This window comes from Kogia breviceps, chromosome 18 (genome assembly GCF_026419965.1).
Source record: "Kogia breviceps isolate mKogBre1 chromosome 18, mKogBre1 haplotype 1, whole genome shotgun sequence".
Classification (NCBI taxonomy): Eukaryota; Metazoa; Chordata; class Mammalia; order Artiodactyla; family Physeteridae; genus Kogia; species Kogia breviceps.
The window spans coordinates 12,848,240-12,869,597 of record NC_081327.1 but is presented as its reverse complement, the minus strand read 5'-3'; the positions used below and the strand labels follow the sequence as shown (position 1 = coordinate 12,869,597).

General features: G+C 52.7%; 1 protein-coding gene across 3 annotated transcripts in view; it reads left to right on the top strand.

Annotated features, from left to right (window-relative positions):
- The window catches only part of SIPA1L3 (signal induced proliferation associated 1 like 3), a 236,836-nt gene that overhangs the window by 207,654 nt on the left and 7,824 nt on the right, over window positions 1–21,358 (top strand). For 2 of the 3 annotated variants that reach the window (XM_067020260.1, XM_059044984.2), the window contains 4 exons: window positions 3,188–3,409; window positions 14,708–14,873; window positions 15,736–15,979; window positions 20,527–20,670. In XM_067020260.1, the coding sequence (XP_066876361.1) occupies window positions 3,188–3,409; window positions 14,708–14,873; window positions 15,736–15,979; window positions 20,527–20,670 (776 nt within the window). The remainder of the gene's footprint in view (window positions 1–3,187; window positions 3,410–14,707; window positions 14,874–15,735; window positions 15,980–20,526; window positions 20,671–21,358) is intronic. The other variant, XM_059044986.2, reaches the window with a different exon arrangement.

Sequence of the window (21,358 nt, the reverse complement as noted above, 5' to 3'; positions counted from 1 at the left end):
ACTAAGTTGATTTCATGACCCACAGTTAGGGAAAAAAGTGTACATTTCCTTTTCATAAAAACATCCCCCCAAAAAAGCCCAGTAATCATATAGTATACTACATTTTTTAAAAAATAAATTTATTTATTTATTTTTGGCTGTGTTGGGTCTTCGTTGCCGTGCGCGGGCTTCTCATTGCAGTGGCTTCTCTTGTTGCGGAGCAAGGCCTCTAGGCGTGTGGGCTTCAGTAGTTGTGGCACTCGGGCTCAGTGGTTGTGGTGCACAGGCTTAGTTGCTCCGTGACATGTAGGATCTTCCTGGACCAGGGCTCGAACCCGTGTCCCCTACATTGGCAGGCGGATTCTTAACCACTGCGCCACTAGGGAAGCCCCCTATATATACATTTTAAGAAAAGAAAAAGCATGATTTACACAATGCCTTTTTTCCACTTGCTGTAGCTCAGACATCTGTCCTCACCCATAAACAGAAAGCAACCTCATTCTTCGCACTGGCTGCATAGATTTTGATCATATGGATGTGCTTGGAACAATCTATTAATCCCCAGTTAAAAGACATTCAGTCCATGTCCATGTTTTCTTGATTACACACAGCGTTGCAGTGACCATCCTTGTATGTGCCTGCATGTACTTGTGCAGGCTTTTCTGTGGTGTGGATTTCTGGGAGGTTAGATCTGTTAGACTAAGGCTGTATCTCCTTCAGTTCTCAGCTCAGACACCACTGCCTCGTTGGGGAAGCCCCTGACCACCCCAGACAAAGTCCAATCCCAATGTTACATGCTCCATGGCTCCCTGGACATACCCCCAACCAATGTGCCACCTTGGGCCTGTTAGTAGATGTTGCTGAATTATAGGAAGTATATATAAGTCAGTCAGAGCTTGCTTTTTTTAATCCAGTCTGGCAATCTGCCTTAGAATTGGGGTGTTTCAGCATTCATGTTTAATGAAGTTACTGATAATGATTGGATTTATATTTGCCATTTTCCTCTTTGTTTTCTATATGTTTACTGTTTTTCTTGCTCCTCTTTTCTTCCTTTACTGCCACCTTTTGTGTTAAATAAATGCATTTTAGTGCACCATTTGGATTCCTCTTGATTTTTTGGACTATTTTTTTTTAGTTGTTATAGTATGTGCCTTTTCAGTGTAATTCAGATTAATCCTAACTCAATTCCAATGAAGTGTGGAGACTTTTTTCCAGTATAGCCCCATTCCATTTCCCCTCCTTTGTGCTATTTTTGTCATCTATATTATTACATCCATACATGTTATTAACCCAACAGTATAGTGTTGTTATTATTGCCTTATACAGTCTTATGTTTAAGGACATTAAAGAAGAAATAAGGAAACATAAATCTATAGAGTTTTTTATTCTAATCCACAAATTTACCATCTTGGATCCTTCATTTCTCCGAATGGATTCAGGTCACCACCTGCAGTCATTTCCTTTCGGCCCAAGGACTTATTTTATTATTTATTAGGCAAATGTGCTAGCAATGAATTCTCTGAGTCTCTGTTTATCTGGGGACATCTTTATTTTGCCTTCATTTGTGAAGGATACTTTTGCTGGACATAAAAGTCTTGGTTGACAGTTTTTTCTCTCAGCACTTTGAAAATATCATTCCATTCCATTGTTTCAAATGACAAGTTGGCAGTTAATTGTATTGTGCTCCTCTGTATGTGATGAATCCTTTTCTCTTGGTGCTTTCAGGGGTTTTGTCTTAATGTTTGACTTTCACCTGTTTTTCTGGATGATGTCTTTATATTTATCCTGGTGGGGATTCGTTGAGTTTCTTAGATGTGTAGATGAATGTTTTTTGTCCAGTTTGAGGAGTTTTCAGCCTTTATTTCTTCAAACCTTTCTTCTGCCCCTTTCTTCTCCTTCTGAAACTCTCAATAAGCATGTGTTGATATGCTTGATGCAGCCCCAGAGGTTCCACTGTGGCAGAACCTGCCTGTTCACTGAGCTGGGCAGTGAGATGGGAGAGAGCCCCCAGGCCACAATGTCAGATTCCCTCTGTTCTTACCTGAAGTTCAGTTTTTCAAGCATAAATGATACTTGGATTCTTGCATGCCCTTGGTCAGTTTCCAGAGTGCTGAAATGATTGTTTTTGTCGATTTTGTGCTTTGGGGGAAAGAAGTTGCCAATCTCCTCATTCTGCCATAGTCAGAATCCCACCCCCTTAATATTGCTAAATTGACCTTCAGTAAGGATTTATTGACTTGCACTCCAAGGACATTAATTTTCCCATTAAAGACCTCTTACTTGAAGTGGAATTGAAATTTTATTTAAAAGTTTTAAAAGCTGATTCGCCTCAGTGGGATCAGCAGTTGGGTCCCCAAGAGTTGGGTCCTAGTTAACAGTGAGAGGTTCATGGTAGCATTAACTTCACAAGAATCCAGCATTTGGGATGTCGAGCTGTGATTTTAGATTAGATCAGCTGGAGTGGTGTCCATCGTGTAGTAGTGCTAAAAAAATATTTGAATGAAGAGGTGTGGCAAGGTATAAGTTAAAACAAACCCGTAAGTTACAGAGCAAGTTATTAGCACAACCCCAGTTATATATAAAAACAATTCTCCCACCCCTCAAAAAAAAGCTCCTGTTTTCTGATTATATGCACTTTTTTTTGGTTTTTTGTTTTTTTGTTTATTTGTTTTTGGCTGCAACATGCAGCTCGTGGGCTCTTAGTTCCCCGCTCCCCAGGGATCTAACCCAGGACCCCCAGTGGTGAAAGTGCTGCGTCCTAACCATTGGGCCGCCGGGGAATTCACAACACCTGTGTTTTTAATCATAAGAAAGGGTTAAGAAGGAAATAGAGCAAGCTGTAAACCACGGTCACCTCCAGAGACAGGAAGGTGGTGGGACCCCCACCTTCAGCTGTGTAGGTTGTGCCTAGGAGACAGGGAATCTCTGGGGCGGGGTGGGAGCATCCACCCACAGGGGGTGACTTTTTAGATTCACATAGAGGTACCAACTGGGCTAGAAGGGCATCCCTGGGGTGGGATCGGGACTCTGAAGGCAGCTTTACGTTTTCTCCACATAGACATCTATGTACTGGAATTTTCCACAGCAGTAAAGTACTTGTATCTCTCCTGGGTGCATGAAGTTTTGTTTCCCAAGAGGAAATTTAAACAGATCGGTTTTTCAAAATGTGGGATGGAATTGGCTTATTTCTCTCATTTTCACATTGCAGCGACATGAGCTCGAGGGCCGGCTACCCCACTCAGGTTCACAAGACGGCCAGCACAGAGACCCCACGGCCCTCTCAGCTGGCCCAGCCCAGCGCCTTCCAGCTCTCCGCCTCCGTCCCCAAGTCCTTCTTCTCCAAGCAGCCCGTGCGCAACAAGCACCCAACGGGGTGGAAGAGAACAGACGAGCCCCCGCCACGGCCGCTCCCCTTCACCGACCCAAAGAAGTAAGTGCCTGGACGCCCGGTGAGACATTGCCGGAGCTGAGCTTGGGCATCTCGGGCTGGGGAGGAGGGTGACACCTCGCTCCCTCATTCATCAGGACACTGTGCCAGTCTACACACTGGGAATACAGCTGTGAACAGGCGGACAGGGATCCCTGTCAGCTCGGGGAGCCGACAATGCCTGTTGGGGAGGCAGACAGCAAATAGGGTAACTCAGAGAAGCATGCAGCAGGTCAGATGGTGGCTAGCACTGTGTGGCATGTACATGAAGGCTGTTCCAGGCACAGGGAACAGCAGCTGCACAGGCCCTGAGGCAGGAGCATGCTTGGTTTGCTGGCGGAAGGCCAGTGTGGCTGGAATCATGTGAGCACGTGAGGTCAGAGAGGCGACGGACACGGACGGGGAGGGTCTCGTGGACCCCACATAAGGGCCTGGGCGTCGGCTGTGAGTGAGCGGGAGCCACGGGAGGATCTGGAACAGAGGAGGGACATGACCTAAATTGGGTGTCCACAGGGTCCCTGTGGCTGCGTGCAGAGCACGGCCTGCGAGGGGCAGGGAGGCCAGCGAGGCGCTGCTGCGATGGTCCAGGCAGGAGACGAGGGACCTGGAGCAGGATGGAGGCCAGGGAGGGTCAAGGGGGCAGTTTGGGGATGGATTCTCTGACGTGGGAGCAGGCAGGCTTTGCTGGCAGATTGGCTGTGGTGTGAGAGAAAATGGAGTTGAACATGATCCCAGGTCTCACAGCCTGAAGGATGGATGGACTCTCCTCAGGCTGAGATGGGGACTGAGTGGGGAGCAGGCTCAGGGGAGCGCAGAGCTCAGTCCTGGGCAGGTTAAGTTTGCAACTAGAAGAAGTGGAGGGGGCAGTCGGCTAAGGAGTCTGGAGCTCGGGGGAGAGGTCGGGCTGGAGAGAGAAATTTGGGCGCAAGGCTGGAGAGGAAGGGAGGTGTAGGACTCGGCCTGAGACCCCTCAGTGTTCATACGAGGAGGAGCCCGGGGTGACACCTGTGAGCCGTCAGCGGGACGAGTCCGGGAACTGATCGGTTGAGCCTCACAGAGGTGACTGGAGGGTGCGGGAGAGAAGGACAGGGCAGAATAGGAGGCAAGCTGGTTTGGGGCATTTTGCTGTGAAGCAAGAGAGAGAGAGCGAGGGAAGGAGTCAGCAGTGAAGAAAGGGTTTTTGTGTTTCTAAGTTAGAACGTGATGATACCGAGCATTTATCGAGTACTCACTGCGTGCCAGTCTCGGTTCCGAGCTCTCATCCATGAATTTATTCGCCGAATCCTCCTTAACAACAGCTCCGGGAGATGGACCTGTTATTCGTCCAGTTTTACTGATGAGGCACCTGAGGCCCAGAGGCTCAGAGCTGGGAAGGGATGGAGCTTGGATCAGAGCCTAGGAAGCTCGGTCCAAGGTTCCTCTTCAGTTGGGTTTGGCGGGGGGGGGGGGGTCTGCCCTCCTCCATCCTGTTCTTGGTGATGTCCTCTTTCATGACCTGGTTGGGGCCATTCAGATGTGTGCTGGCACAGAGCTCCTAAGGAGAGAGGTGTCAGGAAACAGAAATGGGATCCCTGGAGATGTGGACAGGGAAGCAAGCTGAGAATCCAGTTCACGCACCTCACTAACAGCTGGGGGCACCTGGAGAACTAGATTTGGATCCTGATTAAAACCTCCAGTGGCTTGCCCCACTCCCAGGATTAATGACAAAGGCTTACATTTACAGAGCACATATATCGTACCAGGCACTAGGGAACCGTGTGCTTTGCCCAAAATCCCACCTGGACCCTGCATGACCCGCCCCATCACCCCTCTGCCCTCATCCCCTCCCACTCTCGCCTGCACTCACTCCACTCCAGCCACCTGGCCTCTTCCCACTCCTCAGACTTGCCAAGTACAGGCTGACCTCAGGGCCATTGCACTGGCTCTCTCTGATCCCTGGAATGCTCTTCCCCCACATCTTGTTGCTGTCTCGGGGAGGGGAGGGGTTTGGTCCAACGCCACCTCCTCAGACGGGCCTTCCCAGCCTTCTGTAGCCCCTGCCGTCATTCTCTCGCTGGTCTCTGTTCCAATGCTCATTTCTCCCACTGGAAAGCAGGTGACTCTGTCTTGATTTGTAGCCACCTGGCACTGTGTGGGTTCTCTCTCAGTGAATGGAAGGTATGAGCCTCATATCTCACTTCATTCTCACTGTAACCCCCAAAATACAGTAAGGCTCCCACTTTTCAGGGTGGCTGGAGGGTCAGGCCCTGTTGACCCCACTGTGCTCCTCCATGAGGGCAGCTCCTCTGGCCTTCCCCGGCGTGTGTGCTGTTCCTCCTGCCCGGGTCCCCCCCCACCCCAGCCCCACCTGGCTCACTCCTGCCCATCTGTAGTTTGCTAGGGCTGCCATAACAAAGTACCGCAGACCAAGTGGCTCAACAGCAGAAATGTATTTTCTCAGAGTTCTGGAGGCTGGAAGTCAGAGTCAGGGTGTCAGCAGGGTTGGTTCCCTCTGCGGGCTGTGAGGAAGGCTCTGTTCCACGCCTCTCTCCCAGCTTCTGGTTGACTTGCTGGCAATCTGCGGGATTTCTAGGAGTGTAGGTGCCTCACCCCAACCCCTGCCTTCGCCTTCACGTGGCCTCCTCCCTGTGTGCGTGTCTCTGTGTTCACATTTCCTCTTTTTATAAGGACACCAGTCATTAGATTAGGGTCGATCCTAATTGCCTCATTTCACCTCGATGACCTCTGTAAAGACCCTATTTCCAAATCAGGTCACCTTCTGAGACACTAGGGGTTAGGACTTCAACATCTCTTTTGCTTGGGGGACCCGTAACACCACCCCTCAGGTCTCAACACAGACACGCCGTCCTCGGAGAAGCTCTCCCATACCCCACAGCAGGCTTATCCCTCCCACTGACCCCACGCTTCTTCCCTTCCTCAGCCTCTGTCCCAGGGCACATCAGGCAGTCGTTTCCTAGAGACTTGCTTCCTCCCTATCGGCCCACTAGACCGAGGGTTCTGGGAGAGCAGAGATACCTGAGCCCCATCCAGGGCCCAGCACATACATAGTAGGCACTCAGAAAACGTACCTGGATACATGACAACTGTAAACAAACAGCAGCCCCCCCTTTCCCAACATAAAATCCAAAGAAGGCTTTTTACATATGTATGTGCATTGTGTAAACAAGTAAACTAAATATATAAAATACTGGGGGACACAAAACAGTTTCCTGGTTTCTTATCTTTATTAATTTAGTTACAGATACATTTTTAAAATCACATGCATAGGGCTTCCCTGGTGGCGCAGTGGTTGAGAGTCTGCCTGCCAATGCAGGGGACACGGGTTCGTGCCCCGCTCCGGGAGGATCCCACATGCCGCGGAGCGGCTGGGCCCATGAGCCATGGCCGCTGGGCCTGCACGTCCAGAGCCTGTGCTCCGCAACGGGAGAGGCCACAACAGTGAGGCCCGTGTACCGCAAAAAAAAAAAAAAAAAATCACATGCATAAAATAACATGTTAATTTAGAATTCATGCTTTTGTCCACACACTCCCATTTCAGAAAGCTATTTTATTCAAACTCTCCCTTAGCATTTTGGAGACAATATCTTTGTCATTTAAAGATACTTCTGAGTCACCTAACCTAGTTTTCCAGAAAACATTGTCTTTACTTCCAGCTAAATTATTTGAGGCTAAAACGTTTTTTTTTTTTTTAATCTGTAATTCTGTTGCTGAAATTTTATACCAAGGCACAAGAACTCATTTGCATAACTTATTTACCTACATTTACTGATACCTCCCCTGCCAAGTACTGTCATAAGCCCTGTACCTACTTTAACTCATTTAATCTTCATTACAGAACAATGAGGTATAGGTACTTTGTATCCCATTTTCCAGATCAGAAAAATCGAGGTACAGAACGGTTAAGTCACTTGCCCAAATTCACTCAAGTTAGTTAAGGTCAACAACTGCAAATATTACGGTTGTTGGTTTTGAAATCTGTCCCTACAGGTCACCACATATTATGAGATTATCCCCAAAGGAGTAATTACCAGATCTGCCTCCTTTCTCATTGATTGTGGTCAGGGATCTCTAATGCATCCCCAGAGGAATGGTAAATGGCTGCGGCCGACACGGGGGCGCTGCCTTTCAGCCAGGCTGCTGGCTAGGGCTGTACCAACCTGGCCCCATTGATCCTTCCGGCAACTTCCAGAGGAAGAGACTGAGGCACAGCCAGAAGTGAGTAGCCCAGGTCACCCAGCTGCAAGTGGCAGAACCAGGATTCACGCCCAGAAAGATAACTAACAGAGCATCTCGTCTTAGGAGAGACTCAGGGGAGACTTGGATCCAAGGCAGTGATGCGCATTTTCTGAGGACTGACTTCTTGGATTTGGGCACGTGGTCTGTTAAACGAAAGACAGAATGAGCTGGTGACGGACAGAGGGGACCGAGAGCACCTGCCACGGAAGGTCCCTCACCTCGGCCTCTCTGCTGCAGGCCCTGATCAACTCTGTGGGACAGGCCAGCAGCTCTGCCTCGGGAGCTGGCGGGACAGCCTCGTTTTGACCGCTTTGTCCCAAGACGCTGAATTTACTGGACTGCCTTCTCCCAACCCGTAGAGGAGCAGAACAGCATGGGGGTTGGGGTGGGACTCCCTCATCGGCTGCTTACCCACTCCTTAACCCCTCAGTTTCCCTCTCTTTAAACTGGCCTGACAGTCCTCCCTACCTCCCAGTTGCGAGGATTTCCTGAGTTAATCCATGTGAGGACCCCAGCACCGAGGTTGAGCTGCACAGGGCTTAGCGGTGAGTGACGACTAGGCCGATGGGTTGCCAGGCTGGAGCCCGCGGAGCAGGAGGCAGAACCAGCGGCCCTGCGTCCTCAGCTGTCCTGGGCACCTCCTCCCCGCCAGGCTGGTCTCAGCCCGACTGAAAGGCTGGCGTGTTGCTGCCCTGCTGGCCGGCCCAGTGAGGAGGGGGCAGGCCCTAGGGAATAGCCTGTTTGTTGCCTTAAGGTGGAGTGGTGGTTGGGAGGCCAAGCCCCCAGGTCACGCCTGAGGACCCAGGCCCCAAACGTCCTCATCCTTAAGAAGGGCAGCCCTAGGGCTTCCCTGATGATGCAGTGGTTAAGAATCCGCCTGCCAATGCAGGGGACACGGGTTCGATCTCTGGTCCAGGAAGATCGCACATGCCGCAGAGCAACTAAGCCCGTGCGCCACAACTACTGAGCCTGCGCTCTAGAGCCTGCGAGCCACAGCTACTGAGCCCACGTGCCACAACTCCTGAAGCCTGAGTGCCTAGAGCCTGTGCTCTGCAACAAGAGAAGCCACCGCAATGAGAAGCCCGTGCACCGCAGCGAAGAGTAGCCCCCGCTGGCCACAACTAGAGAAGGCCCGTGTGCAGCAACAAAGACCCAACGCAGCCATAAATGATAGATAGATAGATAGATAGGGCAGCCCTGCCTCATGTAGGGCCACTGAAGGGATGAGATGAAATAATGTGTGTGAAGGGCAGCCTGGGGCCTGGGAGCGAGTGAGTGCTCAGGAGGTGAGCTTTGCTGCTGCTGCAGTTACCGCCACCGCAGTGAAGAGCAGTCCGCCGAGTCAGGCCCACAATCCGACTCTGCTGTCATCGTTTTAGAATGGTGCTCTCAGAGCATCAGTGCTCTCAGAGCATCAGTGCTCCCACCAGTAGAGCGAGGTAATGGAGGTGATGGCCGTGAGAAAGGAATGTAGCCCCGTGGGACGCACCGGCCCCAGGGTGAGGGCCCACATCCCCGAGAGCCGCCGTCACCATGTTCCATGCACACCGAGCACTGTGTTTATCATGAGCAAATCTCGGGCGGCTCAGCGCATCAGGCAGATGTGGGTTCTGAGTGTCCTCAACTCACTGTGCCTTGGTCCCCCAGCCTCAAAAGGGGAAGACAGGAGTGCCTACCTCCCAGAGGTGGCGTGAGGATGCAGTGAGGCATAGGGAAGTGCCCGGTCAGCGTTGGCTGAGCTGACAGGCACTGGCATCTAGTGGTTGTTGACACCTAGCTTTCAGACTCCCTCCTTCCTCGAGTTTAGGGGCCGTGGGGCCAGCTCAGTGCAGCCACGGAAGGAGCAGCATCCCCACCCCACGGCCTCTTCCTGCCATCCTTCCAGAAAAATCCACCTGCTGCCTGAGATGCAGACCTGGTGAGTGTCCTCACCAGCGAGGCTCGGGCTGGCTGACAGCGGTGCTAATTAGCTTAATTAACCTGGCCCCAAGGGAGCCGCCCCAGTTGGAGGCCAGAGATCCAAGTCAGCTGGGATCGGGCCCAGACAAGTCGGAGCCATTGGTCACCTTCCACTCCTGGCCCTTCTGTCACGGGAGAAAGAAGTTGCTGTTGTCCAGGTCCTAACTGCAGAGCCTTCTTTGTACTTTTTCTGTCTTCCTTTTTCTTTTCTAATGTGAGTGGTTTAATTCCACAGTGTGGTAAATGCAAGTTCAGACAACATGAGCAAATTAGAGGCTCTGTCCAATGCTGTCAGTCAGAACCTTGAGAGAGGGTACCTCCTCCTGGATGTTTTTTTCATTTGTGTTTTAGAAGGTAAAACATGCACAGGATAAAAACCAAACTAGTACAAAAGGGTTTGCAGTGAAAACCAGGCCTCTCTCCCTTCCCTGGCCCCCTGCCATCCAGCTCCCCTCCCCAGAAGCAACCATTGTTTCATTTATTCTGCATCCTTACAGAAATGTTCTGAACATGACTGAGCACACATGATTGAATGTGCTTCCTTTATGCCCCTTTTTATTTATCCATGTGGTCACCTCCTGTCTGTGCTCCAGCCTTTTTCACTTGCTCTTAGCTCAGAGACAGTTCCATATTAGTACATAGAAGTTGATCTCATTCTTTTTAGCAGTCAGAGAATAGTCCATTTTATCCTCAGAGGTCATTAGGTTTAAGCATTTATGGAGACCAGAGATCTTGAGAAGAAGGAAAAAGATCAGAGATGCACAAGCCCAGTTTGGTTTGTTTTTTTTTAAAACCTGGAATTAATACCATTGTAAACTATTGCTTAAAATTTTCAATTTAGAAAATACATTGGGGGACTTCCCTGGTGGTGCAGTGGTTAAGAATCCACCTGCCAATGCAGGGGACACGGGTTCGATCCCCGGTCCAGGAAGATCCCACATGCTGCAGAGCAGCTAAGCCCGAACACCACAACTACTGAGTCTGTGCTCTAGAGCCCGCAAGCCACAACTACTGAGCCAACACGCCACAACTACTGAAGCCCGCATGCCCTAGAGCCCGTGTGCCACAACTACTGAGCCCACGTGCTGCAACTACTGAAGCCTACATGCTCTGGGGCCCGCGCACCACAACAAAGAGTAGCCCCCACTCGCCACAGCTAGAGAAAGCCTGCGCGCAGCAACGAAGACCCAACGTAGCCAAAAATGAATTAAAAAAAAAAAAAACATTGGAAAATTCTTTCAGAAGAAAGTGGATAAAGGCAAAAATGATCAGTTTGACTCTCCAAACTGAATTTCATCATACTTTTTCTCTTTAGACATGTCCCAGCAGCCCACTAACAGTGTCAGCCATGTGGAACTTGCAATGAATAGATAGGTGTGGAGTTGAGGGTCAGGGGAGAAGGTTCTAGCAGGATTTCTTCCAGTGAGCCAGCCTTCTGCTGTAGAATTAGGAGTCCTGGAGGTCCTGGGAGCTGGGAAGGCAATTTAGCAAATGAACCCAAACAGCAAGGAAGGAATAGTGGTGTTCTTTTGGCTTGACTTTTTAAAGTATAGAGAGTAAAGTATCTCTGCTTTTTCCTGTTTTATAAAAGCCATTTAAGCTTGTTGGAAAAAGAAAGGAGAGAGTAAGGAAGGTTAGAAGGAAGGAAGAAGATGGGTAGGGAGGTTGGCTGGTTGGTTGGATGGAAGGTTGGTTCCATGTGATACACATTTAACAACTAATTTGGAGTGCCTGCAATGTGGCAGGTCTTGTTCCTAACACCGGACATAGAATACAGAAGGCTCTGAGTCAGGTGGGAGGAATGGAACCACAAACACAAGCACACAGGACAAATCATCATGAGATGGATACAGTGAAGAAGTAGCACAGGATTGCGTGTTGGAACTCACCTGGGCTGGGAGGGAGCACCAGAAGGTCAAGTGGCCAGGGGAGGTTAGAAGGTGACAGTTGAGCCAAGCTGGATGGATGAGAAGCTGCCATTCACGGGGAATGCTGGGGAGGGCGCTCTAGGCAGACAGAGCAGCCAGTGCAAAGGCCCTGAGGCAGAAACATGCCTGGCATGTTTAAGGAACCTTGGGAAGCCTGTGGGAGGAGATGAGGGCTGAGACTGGGCAGGACAGATTGTTTTGGACCTCGTGGGCCGTGGTGAGGAACATTTTTAGAAAGTGAATCCCCACATATCCACCTTTGGAGCTGAGACTTTGGTAAACTTCAGCATACCAAGCTAAGCTGTGCGTGAGTTTTGTTTTCTAAAAATGATTTCGTACCATAAGTACCACTTCTTTATTCCCATGACACATATCTGGGCGAACTTCTTCCCATGTCATGTGGACCAACTCCACTTCTCTTCAGCAGCTAGATAGTATTATTCTGTGATGCCAGTGTCCCTCCCTGTGGGGCCTCGCCCTTCCCCCGCTGGCCAATTCTGTTTGCTCCACAGATAGGACCCCCATGAAGTGTCCCCACACACCTGGTGCACATGGGTCCCCGTACACCTGGCACATTGAAGGACACACTCCCAGATGTAGAACTCCCAGGGTAGAGAAAGTGCACGTTTTAAAGTTTTCAGCAGGTCATTTTACACCCCTCGCAGAGGGGAGCCTCAGGGACAGCGCCCCTTTATTGTGGTGGATGAGCTGGAGGCCTGGCCTGCTCCCTTACCAGGTTGATGGGCTCAGGCGTGCCCTGCGCTGAGTCACATACTCCCCTTGGGCAGAGGATTCTGGGAAATGGCAAAATCAAAAGGGAAGAGGGAGGGGTGAATCCCCTTCCAGCTCCCAAGGGAGCAACATGTACTCAGGGGTGTATAGGTCTCTTTCTTTCTTTGTGTCTCTATTTCTCTCTTTTGGATAGAACGCTTTTCCTTTGCCCAAAGAGCATACTTCCCTAATAATGACAGAGCCAGAATTACCCTAGACCTGGAATTCTCATTTGAGAAGGAATATGACCTAACAAGAAAAAACTTAACTACCTTTTTTTCCTTCCTTTGTTAAAATCCCAAGGCTGGCAGCTGAGAAAATGAGAAAAAAACGTAGACTTCAATACCCTCAAGAGCCCAAGATATCTTATTTCTTCCTGGGTTCAAAGATTCTTTTTCTTTCTTGAGTTACAAAATGATGAAGTCTAGGTGTCAGCTCTAGTTTTTATATTATTATTGTTATAACACATGATTATAGCAAAATAAATTCAGACAGTTCAGAAGGGTGTTGGTATCAGATGAAAAGTAACAATCTCATTTTTCCACCTCCTAATAAGACTCCTACTTCCCAGAGGTAATCGTTCATAATTTCTTCCAGAATTTTTTTTCAGCATATAGAAGCATATTATTAAACCAAATGTGATTATGTTCCACATACTGTACAGCTTTCATATGCCATCTCTATGGTGGTACAAACGTGACACTCAAGTGTGATCGTGACACCACGGGCTCTGAGGCCTGGTGGCCTTGGCTGGGATCCTGGCTCCTCCATTCACAGGCTGTGTGACTTTGGACAGTTACTTTCTCTCTCTGTGCCTCAGTTTCCCACCTGTAAAATGGAGATGCTAGTACTAGTGGCTCCCAGGGAGGGCTGCTGTGCAGATTTCACAGGTTAGCGCACATGGAGCCCTTGGGCTGCTGGATCGTGCCTGCAGCTGTGCTCCTCTTAGCTGTCGTTATTTCTCTCCTGGGGGGTGGCAACACCTCAGGTGAGGGGTCTAGTTTTCACTGGGGAAGTAAAACCTGATCCCAAAGGCTGGGCCGGAATCAGAAGGGCAAGAGGAGATCTCAGGGGAAGTCCCAGGAGTAGAGGACACAGAGCCCCCAGGAGCCGGCCTTGGCCAGGAGAGGGCCAGGGAGCCGGGGATGATGGCCTGCGGAGCCAGCGGAGGGGATAAGGAACAGCAGGAGAGGACTGTGCGCAGCTCGGGGTGCCAGGTAGCCTCAGGTTAACAGCTGTAAGAGCAGCTCTCATTTCCCCATTGTCTGTTCTGTGAGGTGCTAGCCGAGCGCTTTGCAGCAAACCCCAAAATGCTATGAGGTCAGTGTGTTTTCCAGATGAGCAAACCAAGGATCAGCGAGGTGGTGTGACTTGCCCAGGGTCCCACAGCAGGAACTGGTGAGAGTACCTCATGTCTAGGTCCTCCCAGCCACCCCGTGATGTGTGAGCTGTCTTAGCCCATGTGGTGGATGAGGAAACCAAAGTTAGGGAGATCTGGTGCCAGGCCCTGGAGCACTCAGGCCAGGGGTCTGCTGCCTTTGGCCCTGCACTTGCCCAGAGGGACTGGTCCCTTTGGGGGATTCTCCCTCTGTGGGACCCCATCCCTCTTCTGTGGTTGGAACCCCTGGTCCAGGCCACCCCAGTCTCCCACCTGAACAACTGCCTCCCTTCCTCACTGTCTCCCTGCTTCCATGAGGGTCACTCTTCTGTCTGAGACCCTTCTAAAATGCACATCAGGACCTAGCACTCACCAGATCAGAGGCCCCCTAGATGCAACCCCAAGTTCCGTCTGTGGCTCATAAGTTCCAGAACATCTGCCCCAGCGCCTCCCAGGCCTCACCTCCTCCCCCTCAGCTGCTTATCCCCACCACTCCGCAAACTCACCGAGCCTGTTCCCACCTCACAGCCCAACACTTGCTGCTCTCTCTGCCCTGTGTCCTCTTCTACAGTACCAGGTTGCTTCCTGCCTTCCTCTCTCCAAGTGTCTGCTCTGATGTCATCCCCTCAGAAAAGCCAGCCTCCATCCCCAGCGATCCCTATCCATTTACCCAGCTTTATTTCTCTTCAGAATACCTCTCGCCCTCACATTATGGGGTCTCTGTCTTTGTTCGTTTATTCCTTGTCAGTCTCTCTGACTGGAGTCAGCTTCGCGTTCGCCGCTGTATCCCCCCCTCCCCCCCGCCGAGAACACGCATGGCACAGGGTAGGTTCCCAGGCAACATCTGTGGGATGATCGAGTGGAGAGAATAAACCAGGTCTCTCCTCTGTCCCACTTTCACCAGATGTTGTGGAGAAGCTGTGGTCACTCGTCCAGTGGCGGCCAGCCTTCCTGAGTCAGGACAACCGTGAGAAGCACCTTGAGCCACCCGAGACCCCTCTGACCTTGACCATGACCCTCTCATTCCAGGCAGGTGGACAGCAACACCAAAAACGTCTTCGGGCAGCCGCGGTTGAGGGCCTCCCTCCGAGACCTCCGCTCTCCCCGGAAGAACTACAAGTCCACCATCGAGGACGACCTGAAGAAACTCATCATCATGGACAACCTGGCACCCGAGCAGGAGAGAGACGCCAGAGTACGTAGAGGCTGCCCCGCCCCTGCCCCCCTACACACACACACACAATCAGACAGGCTGGTGGGGGGAGGAGGACTGCCTCTGCCTGCCCGCCGCCTCTGCCCGCGGCACCTGCCGGCCTGTTTGGGTGTGTGGCTCCGCAGCCAGGAGTCAGGACGTCACGCTGGGCAGGGGCAGGATCACAGCGTGAGCCAGCCTGGCAGGCTTGCAGGGGATTTATCCCCACCGTAGCTCACGCGACTGGACGGGGATGCTCTTACTGGCTCTCAAGTCCTTCTCGTGGAGCCCAGGGTGGAAGCAGCCCCCACCCCCGCCGGACCACAGGACCAGGAGTGCAGGAGCGGGGCCCACGGTGCATTTAGGCTCTTGTGACCCAGGGGTCGGGGGAGGCCAAAACAACAGGCATTCTCAGTCCCTTCACACATCCCCTGCTTCTTTTCCCTCTTGCCCCTGCCTCCCTCTTGTTGGCTGCGAGCTCTCTTGTGGGGACCTGGGTGGCAGCAGTCTCTCCAGGGTTCCCTCCCACCAGCCTGAGCTCTGGGGGAAGCCAGCGCTCTGTCCCATGTGGTTCCCACCAATGACTGGCTCTCAAGCTTCAGCTCGGGTCAGTCACCCTGCCTTCCCTGACCTCACCTGGAGCTGGAGGGTGGGGTCGGCCCTCCAGAATAAGGTGGGCTGCAGAGGGGGGAGGAGGAATCCCCAGGAGAAATTTGGAGTACGTTGACCAAGAAGGGAACAGAAATGGATGCTGGTTGGGTAAAGACCGCAGACGTCCAGGACGGGAAGAAGCCTCTGAGGATGGCGACCCTGGGCCCGGCCGTGACCACGCCTGGCGTCCCGCCTCCCATCCCTGTGTTGGCAGCAGTCGCCACAGAAGAGCCTGCAGCGGACACTGTCGGACGAGAGCCTGTGCAGCGGGCGTCGGGAGCCCAGCTTTGCCAACCCTGCCGGCCTGGAGCCGGGCCTGCCCAGCGACGTGCTCTTCACCAGCACCTGCGCCTTCCCCTCCAGCACGCTGCCCGCCCGCCGCCAGCACCAGCACGCCCACCCGCCCGGCGGCCCCACCGCCGTCCCTGCCACCGGCAACGGCTTCCCGGAGAAGAAATGTGAGCCCGGGCACCCAGGAGCTGGTTGGGGGTGAGGGGGGTGGGAAGCAGGGGGCACAAGCATGCAGGTCACCTAGAGGTCAAAGGCTGGGGGTCATCAGTGTCAGAGTCAGCTGACAGAGGGGACCGAAGTGCACGGGAGCTTCACGGGGCCCTGATGATTGAGGGCCGGGTGTCACCCACAGAACAAGGGGTTGCTGGCCAAGCATCAGGGGTCTCCCGGGGGTCACCTAGGAATGGGGGCACCCAAGGATCGGGGTCATCTGAGACCAGAGAGAGGGCGTTAGTCTCTCTAGGTGTCTCCAGACTGGAGAGCTCATCACTAGGGTCCTGAGGATCGAGGGTTTCCATTAACTGCCCCCCTTCCCCAGCTCCGTGTTCCAGCACCAAGCAAATCGCCTCGTGAATATTTATTTACGTAAGTGACGTCCCCCAGGCCTGCCAGCTCTTGAAGGGAAGCCGGTACAGGGGTGTGACCAGCATCAGCAAATAATTACTGAAGGGGGCGCTGTGCACACAGCCCCCATCAAAAAGCTGTGCACTGGCTGGGGTTGGCCGTGCCTTCAGCCCACCCTGTAATCCCTTATCCACAACCCCAAAGGCCCTGAAACTGAAAGGCAAAGCAGAAGTTTGGGCCAAGCTCACTGGGCAGCAGTGCTCGACCTGAATGGATGTGAGGCTGTTTACGGTCCTTCTTTACCCCCCACTTGGTGTGAACGATCAGTTGCTTCGTTGAGGAGCGCTAGTGTGTTGAATAGGCGTACTGCTAACCTTTCCGGGTGTGTATGTATATATAGTGCATCGTACTTTATCAAAGCCCCACAAATCTTGACTTCAGAGATGTGTCCATCCCAAGGGTTTCAGCTGAGGGCCTGTGCCCCTGTAGCATCTAGATGGAACCCTCTTGTACATTGCAGGGGATGGGTTGGAGGAGGCTCTGGGACTTTTTTGAGGGGTTCTATCTCCCCCCTTAAAATTCTTCCATGGCTCCCCATTAACCTAGTATCTACCCTGGTGTTTTGCCCCACGGTGGGAGCCCCGCCTCAGTCCCTCCACTTCGCAGTACCCTCCCTAGGATCCTTCTGTCCTGCACTCTCGCCTCAGGGCATTCCACGTGGCTGGCCCCTCTGCTGGCCATGCTCTTCCCCCAACCCTGTTCTTGGTAACTAACTCCTGCTTCTCCTTCAGGGCTTTGCTCAGTTATTGCTCCGGAGGCCTCCCTTAAGCTCCAGCCTGGGTCATCCCTCCCGTCTTAAACTCCAGAGCACCCGGCCTGCCCTTCCGTTGCCTTCATCCCACAGATGTTTCTTGAGCACCTGCTCTGGGCCGGGCTCTGCTTTAGGCACTAGGCACACAGCGGGAGCACGTCAGAGCAGCCCTGCCCTCGTGGGGCTGAGCTTCTTGGCAGTTCCTCTTGCTTCCCTCAGCTTCACTCTGTGTCTGCTTCATTTGCACCTTGCCTGTACTGCGCTGTCCGTGCTGAAGGCAGGGCCTGGCACATACTAGGCACTTGACACGGCATGAGGAGAAGGCGAGAGAGGGGCCAGGGCAGGGGTGATATGCACAGAGATCACAGACCCACACAAGGCAGACAGAATGCCCCTGCCTAGCTCTGCTTCAGCCTTTCAGTCTCAACTAAGATGCTGCTGCCAGGACTTCCCTGGCAGTCCAGTGGTTAAGACTTCGCCTTCTAGTGCGGGGGGTGCGGGTTTGATCCCTGGTCAGGGAGCTAAGTCCCACGTGCCTTTGGGCCAAAAAAAAAACAAAAAAATAAAACAGAGGCAATATTGTGACAAATTCAACAAAGACTTTAAATTAAAATGGTCTGCATCAGGGACTTCCCTGGTAGCACAATGATTAAGAATCCACCTGCCAGTGCAGGGGACACGGGTTCAACCCCTGGTCCAGGAAGATCCCACATGCCGTGGAGCAACTAAGCCTGTGCATCACAACTACTGAGTCTGCGCTCTAGAGCCCGCGAGCCACAACTACTTAGCCTGCGTGCCATAACTCCTGAAGCCTGTGTGCCTAGATCCTGTGCTCTGCAATGAGAAGCCTGTGCACCGCAACAAAGAGTAGCCCCCGCTCGCCACAACTAGAGAAAGCCCACGTGCAGCAACAAAGACCTAACACAGCCAAAAATAAATAAATTCATTAATTTTTTAAAAAATGGCCCACACCAAAAAGAAAAAAAGATGCTGCTGCCTCCAGGAAATCCTCCTTCCCCAACCAGGCTGCCAGGCTGAGTCAGACACCTTCTCTGGGCCCCCGCAGCCCCCTGGCTTGTTCCCATCCCATCCTGCTCACTCTGCCTTATGTTTTCCTATCACAGCCCCACTCACTCCAGGCTGTCACTGTGTGGGAATGAGTCTGACTCCCCTGTTGGACTGGGGGCTCCCTAAGAGCCGGGTCCAGGTTGTCTGGGTACCTACGGGGACCACAGCCCAGGGCCCTCTGTCTCATGGAGCACACACATATACCTCTCTTTGCCCGTCTGACTCCCCTGTCCCCCTGAACCACAGAGAGTCCCATCTGGCCTCAGTGTGGCCGGGGGCCCTGGGCCTGTCCACCTCTCCACGCCTGCTCGAGAGCCCTTCCCAAGCCACGTCGGGGCTGAAGAGATGCCATCAGTCAAGGCCTGGGCTTCACGGATGAAGGGCTCTCCATGCCAAGGAGCCTCTCACAGCAGCGCCCGCTGATAGCTTGCTTGGCTGTGGCAGCTGTTCCCACAACCCTCACCTGCTCAGTAGTGAGATGCTAGGAGGCTGGAGTTGGAGAGCATGGAGGTCAAGGGCTCGGCATCCTTCCTGCCCTCATTCATTCCGCTGAGCTTTCATTCACTGGGCAACATGTACTAGCACCACACGTCCTGAGAGCTGGATGGCCCACGTTTGTAGCCCAGGTCCTGAAGTCACAGCTGTAACCTCTCTGTGGCTGTAAAAACGTGGGCAAAAGTGGTGCCCACTTCACTGGGTTAATCCGAGAATCAAACAAGTTCTTCATGGAAAACACTTAAGCTCAATGCCTGATATGCAGTAAGCGCTGAAAAAAAAAACCCAGTAGCTGTTTATGTATTTTTCTGTTAGTGTGCTGTCACCAGGAGCAAGCATTCTAATCTGTCATCAGTCAGGTCTGTGCCTCTGCACTAGAGAGCTGGGTTAAAATAGGATATTAACAGGGACCCTCTGAACACCAGAGCTGTGTGGGGTTGGGCTTAGAGCAGGGTCAGTGTCAGACCCCACGTGTCACACCCAAGTGCCACCACCTGCAAGCGTGAGTCTGCACGCAAGGGAGCTTCCTGCTCTGAGTGTAGGCTGCCCCCTCTGCCTCAGGGGGTCATAGCAGCACCTCCCTCCCGGCTAACTGTCATCCTCTCTCCCCTTCCCTTTAGGGGCTCTGCGGCCTCAGTGAGCTGAGGCCGGGGGCCTAAGCCCAGCACAGGGGACTCGCTCTATCTCTGCAGCAAACGCAGCTGTTGGCGCAGTGCTTGTGCCGTCTGTCACTTCCAACACCCTGAGACTCTTTCTCTGCCCAACGTGTCATACCTGAACCGACCAGGTCTCCCCACAGTGACCCTGCCACGTCTAAACCTCATCCACACACTGAAACGCCCCACGTTGTATCTGCAGCCTGGCACTCGCTCCTCCACTCCAAAACTCACATGGCCAGCGCCCCACGGGTGTCTGAGGCATCTCAGACGCCCCCAGCCTTCCCCATCTTGTTGCCAGCTCCAAGGTCTTGAAGTCATCCTGGACCCTTCTCTGTCTCACGCCCACATCTACGCTCAGGAAATACTACTGACTGCACCTACAAAATAGACCCAGGATCCGTCCACTTGTCCCTGCAGCCCCACCTGGTCCTGTCGGCCCTCGTCTCACTCCTGGACCATTGCAGGGGCCTCCCCACTGCCTCCCTGTTCCCCGCTCCCCCTGCCTACCGTCTGTCCCCCACACGAAGCCAGAGGGACCCTCTGGACACCTGTGACAGGTCACACCCCTCCCTGCTCAGAGCCCACCTGTGGCTCCATGTCACCCAGGGGAAGAGAAAAAGTTCTCATCATGGCCCACAGGGCCTCACACAGTCCAGCACTGTCACCTGTGGCTTCACCTCCCACTGCTCTCTGCCTCTCCTTCTGTCCCAGCCACACAGGGCCCCTCAATGTTTCTTAAACCTCTAGGCACGTTCCTGCCTCAGGGCTTTTTCACTGGCTGTTTCAGCTGCCCGGAATGCTCTTCCCCCAGGTGCCCCCGCCCCCCTCCCTTCCTTCAGAGCTTTGTGCAAAGGCCATCTTCTCAGCGAGGCCTCCCCTAGTACCCTAAAATCGTACCTACGTAAGCATCCAACCCTCCTACCCCCTTACCCTGCTGGATGTTTTCCCTGGCATTTATCATCTAATATATATAATGTACTCGTTTAATTATATGTAACAGGTATAACAGTTACATAATGTTACGTATTTGTATATGAAGTGTAACATAATGTGTTAATTTCTTTGTTTCTCCCACGTTGTCACTCACCCATCTCCCCTCTCCGCTCTCCCCACCCAGCCACCATCTCAGCCTCCGAGCTCTCACTGGCCGATGGGCGGGACCGGCCCCTGCGGCGCCTGGACCCAGGGATGATGCCGCTGCCCGACACGGCTGCTGGCCTTGAGTGGTCCAGCCTCGTAAACGCAGCCAAGGCATATGAAGGTAGGCACCTTCCACCCAGCCCCGCCAGATCCCTGCTCCCTTCTCTGTTCTGGAAGGATCCATGGAGGGTCTTGGGGCTTTGAAGGGGGACACACTCGGGTTCCAGAATGAGGGGGAGCAGGGTTCACATCCTGCCCTGTCCCTTGGTCACTGCGCAGTCTTGGGCAAATGTCTTCATCTGTCTGATTCCCCCAGTTACCTTGTCTACAAAACTGGGGTGAGAGCGTACCCACTGCCTGGAGCCGCGGGGAGGAGTCTGTGTGTAAAACGTGTCAGGCACAGAACACGCTCTCAGCAGACAGTACTTTCTGTTATTATTACAGCGCAGAATTGTCATAATCCAAATTGTACTTAGACGTACTTTGGCTGCAAGTGGCGAAAATCCAAATTAACAATGACTTGAACAAACAAGGTTTTATGCAGTAAAAATTCCTGGGGTGGGCAGTCTGGGGCTGGTATGGCGCTTCCACAAACGCATTACAGCTCAAGCCCCTTCCCTGCCTGCTCTACCATTCCTGGGGCGCCTCAGCCTCACAGTCAGGCCACTAGAGCTCTGGCCATCATGTCCAGCTCTGACCAGCAGGGGAGACATCCCCTCCCTTTGAGGACATTTCCCAAAGCCTTGTACTCCTCCTACACTTGCTTCCCATTGGTCAGAGTGTCACGGCCACACCTTGCTCCAGGGCAA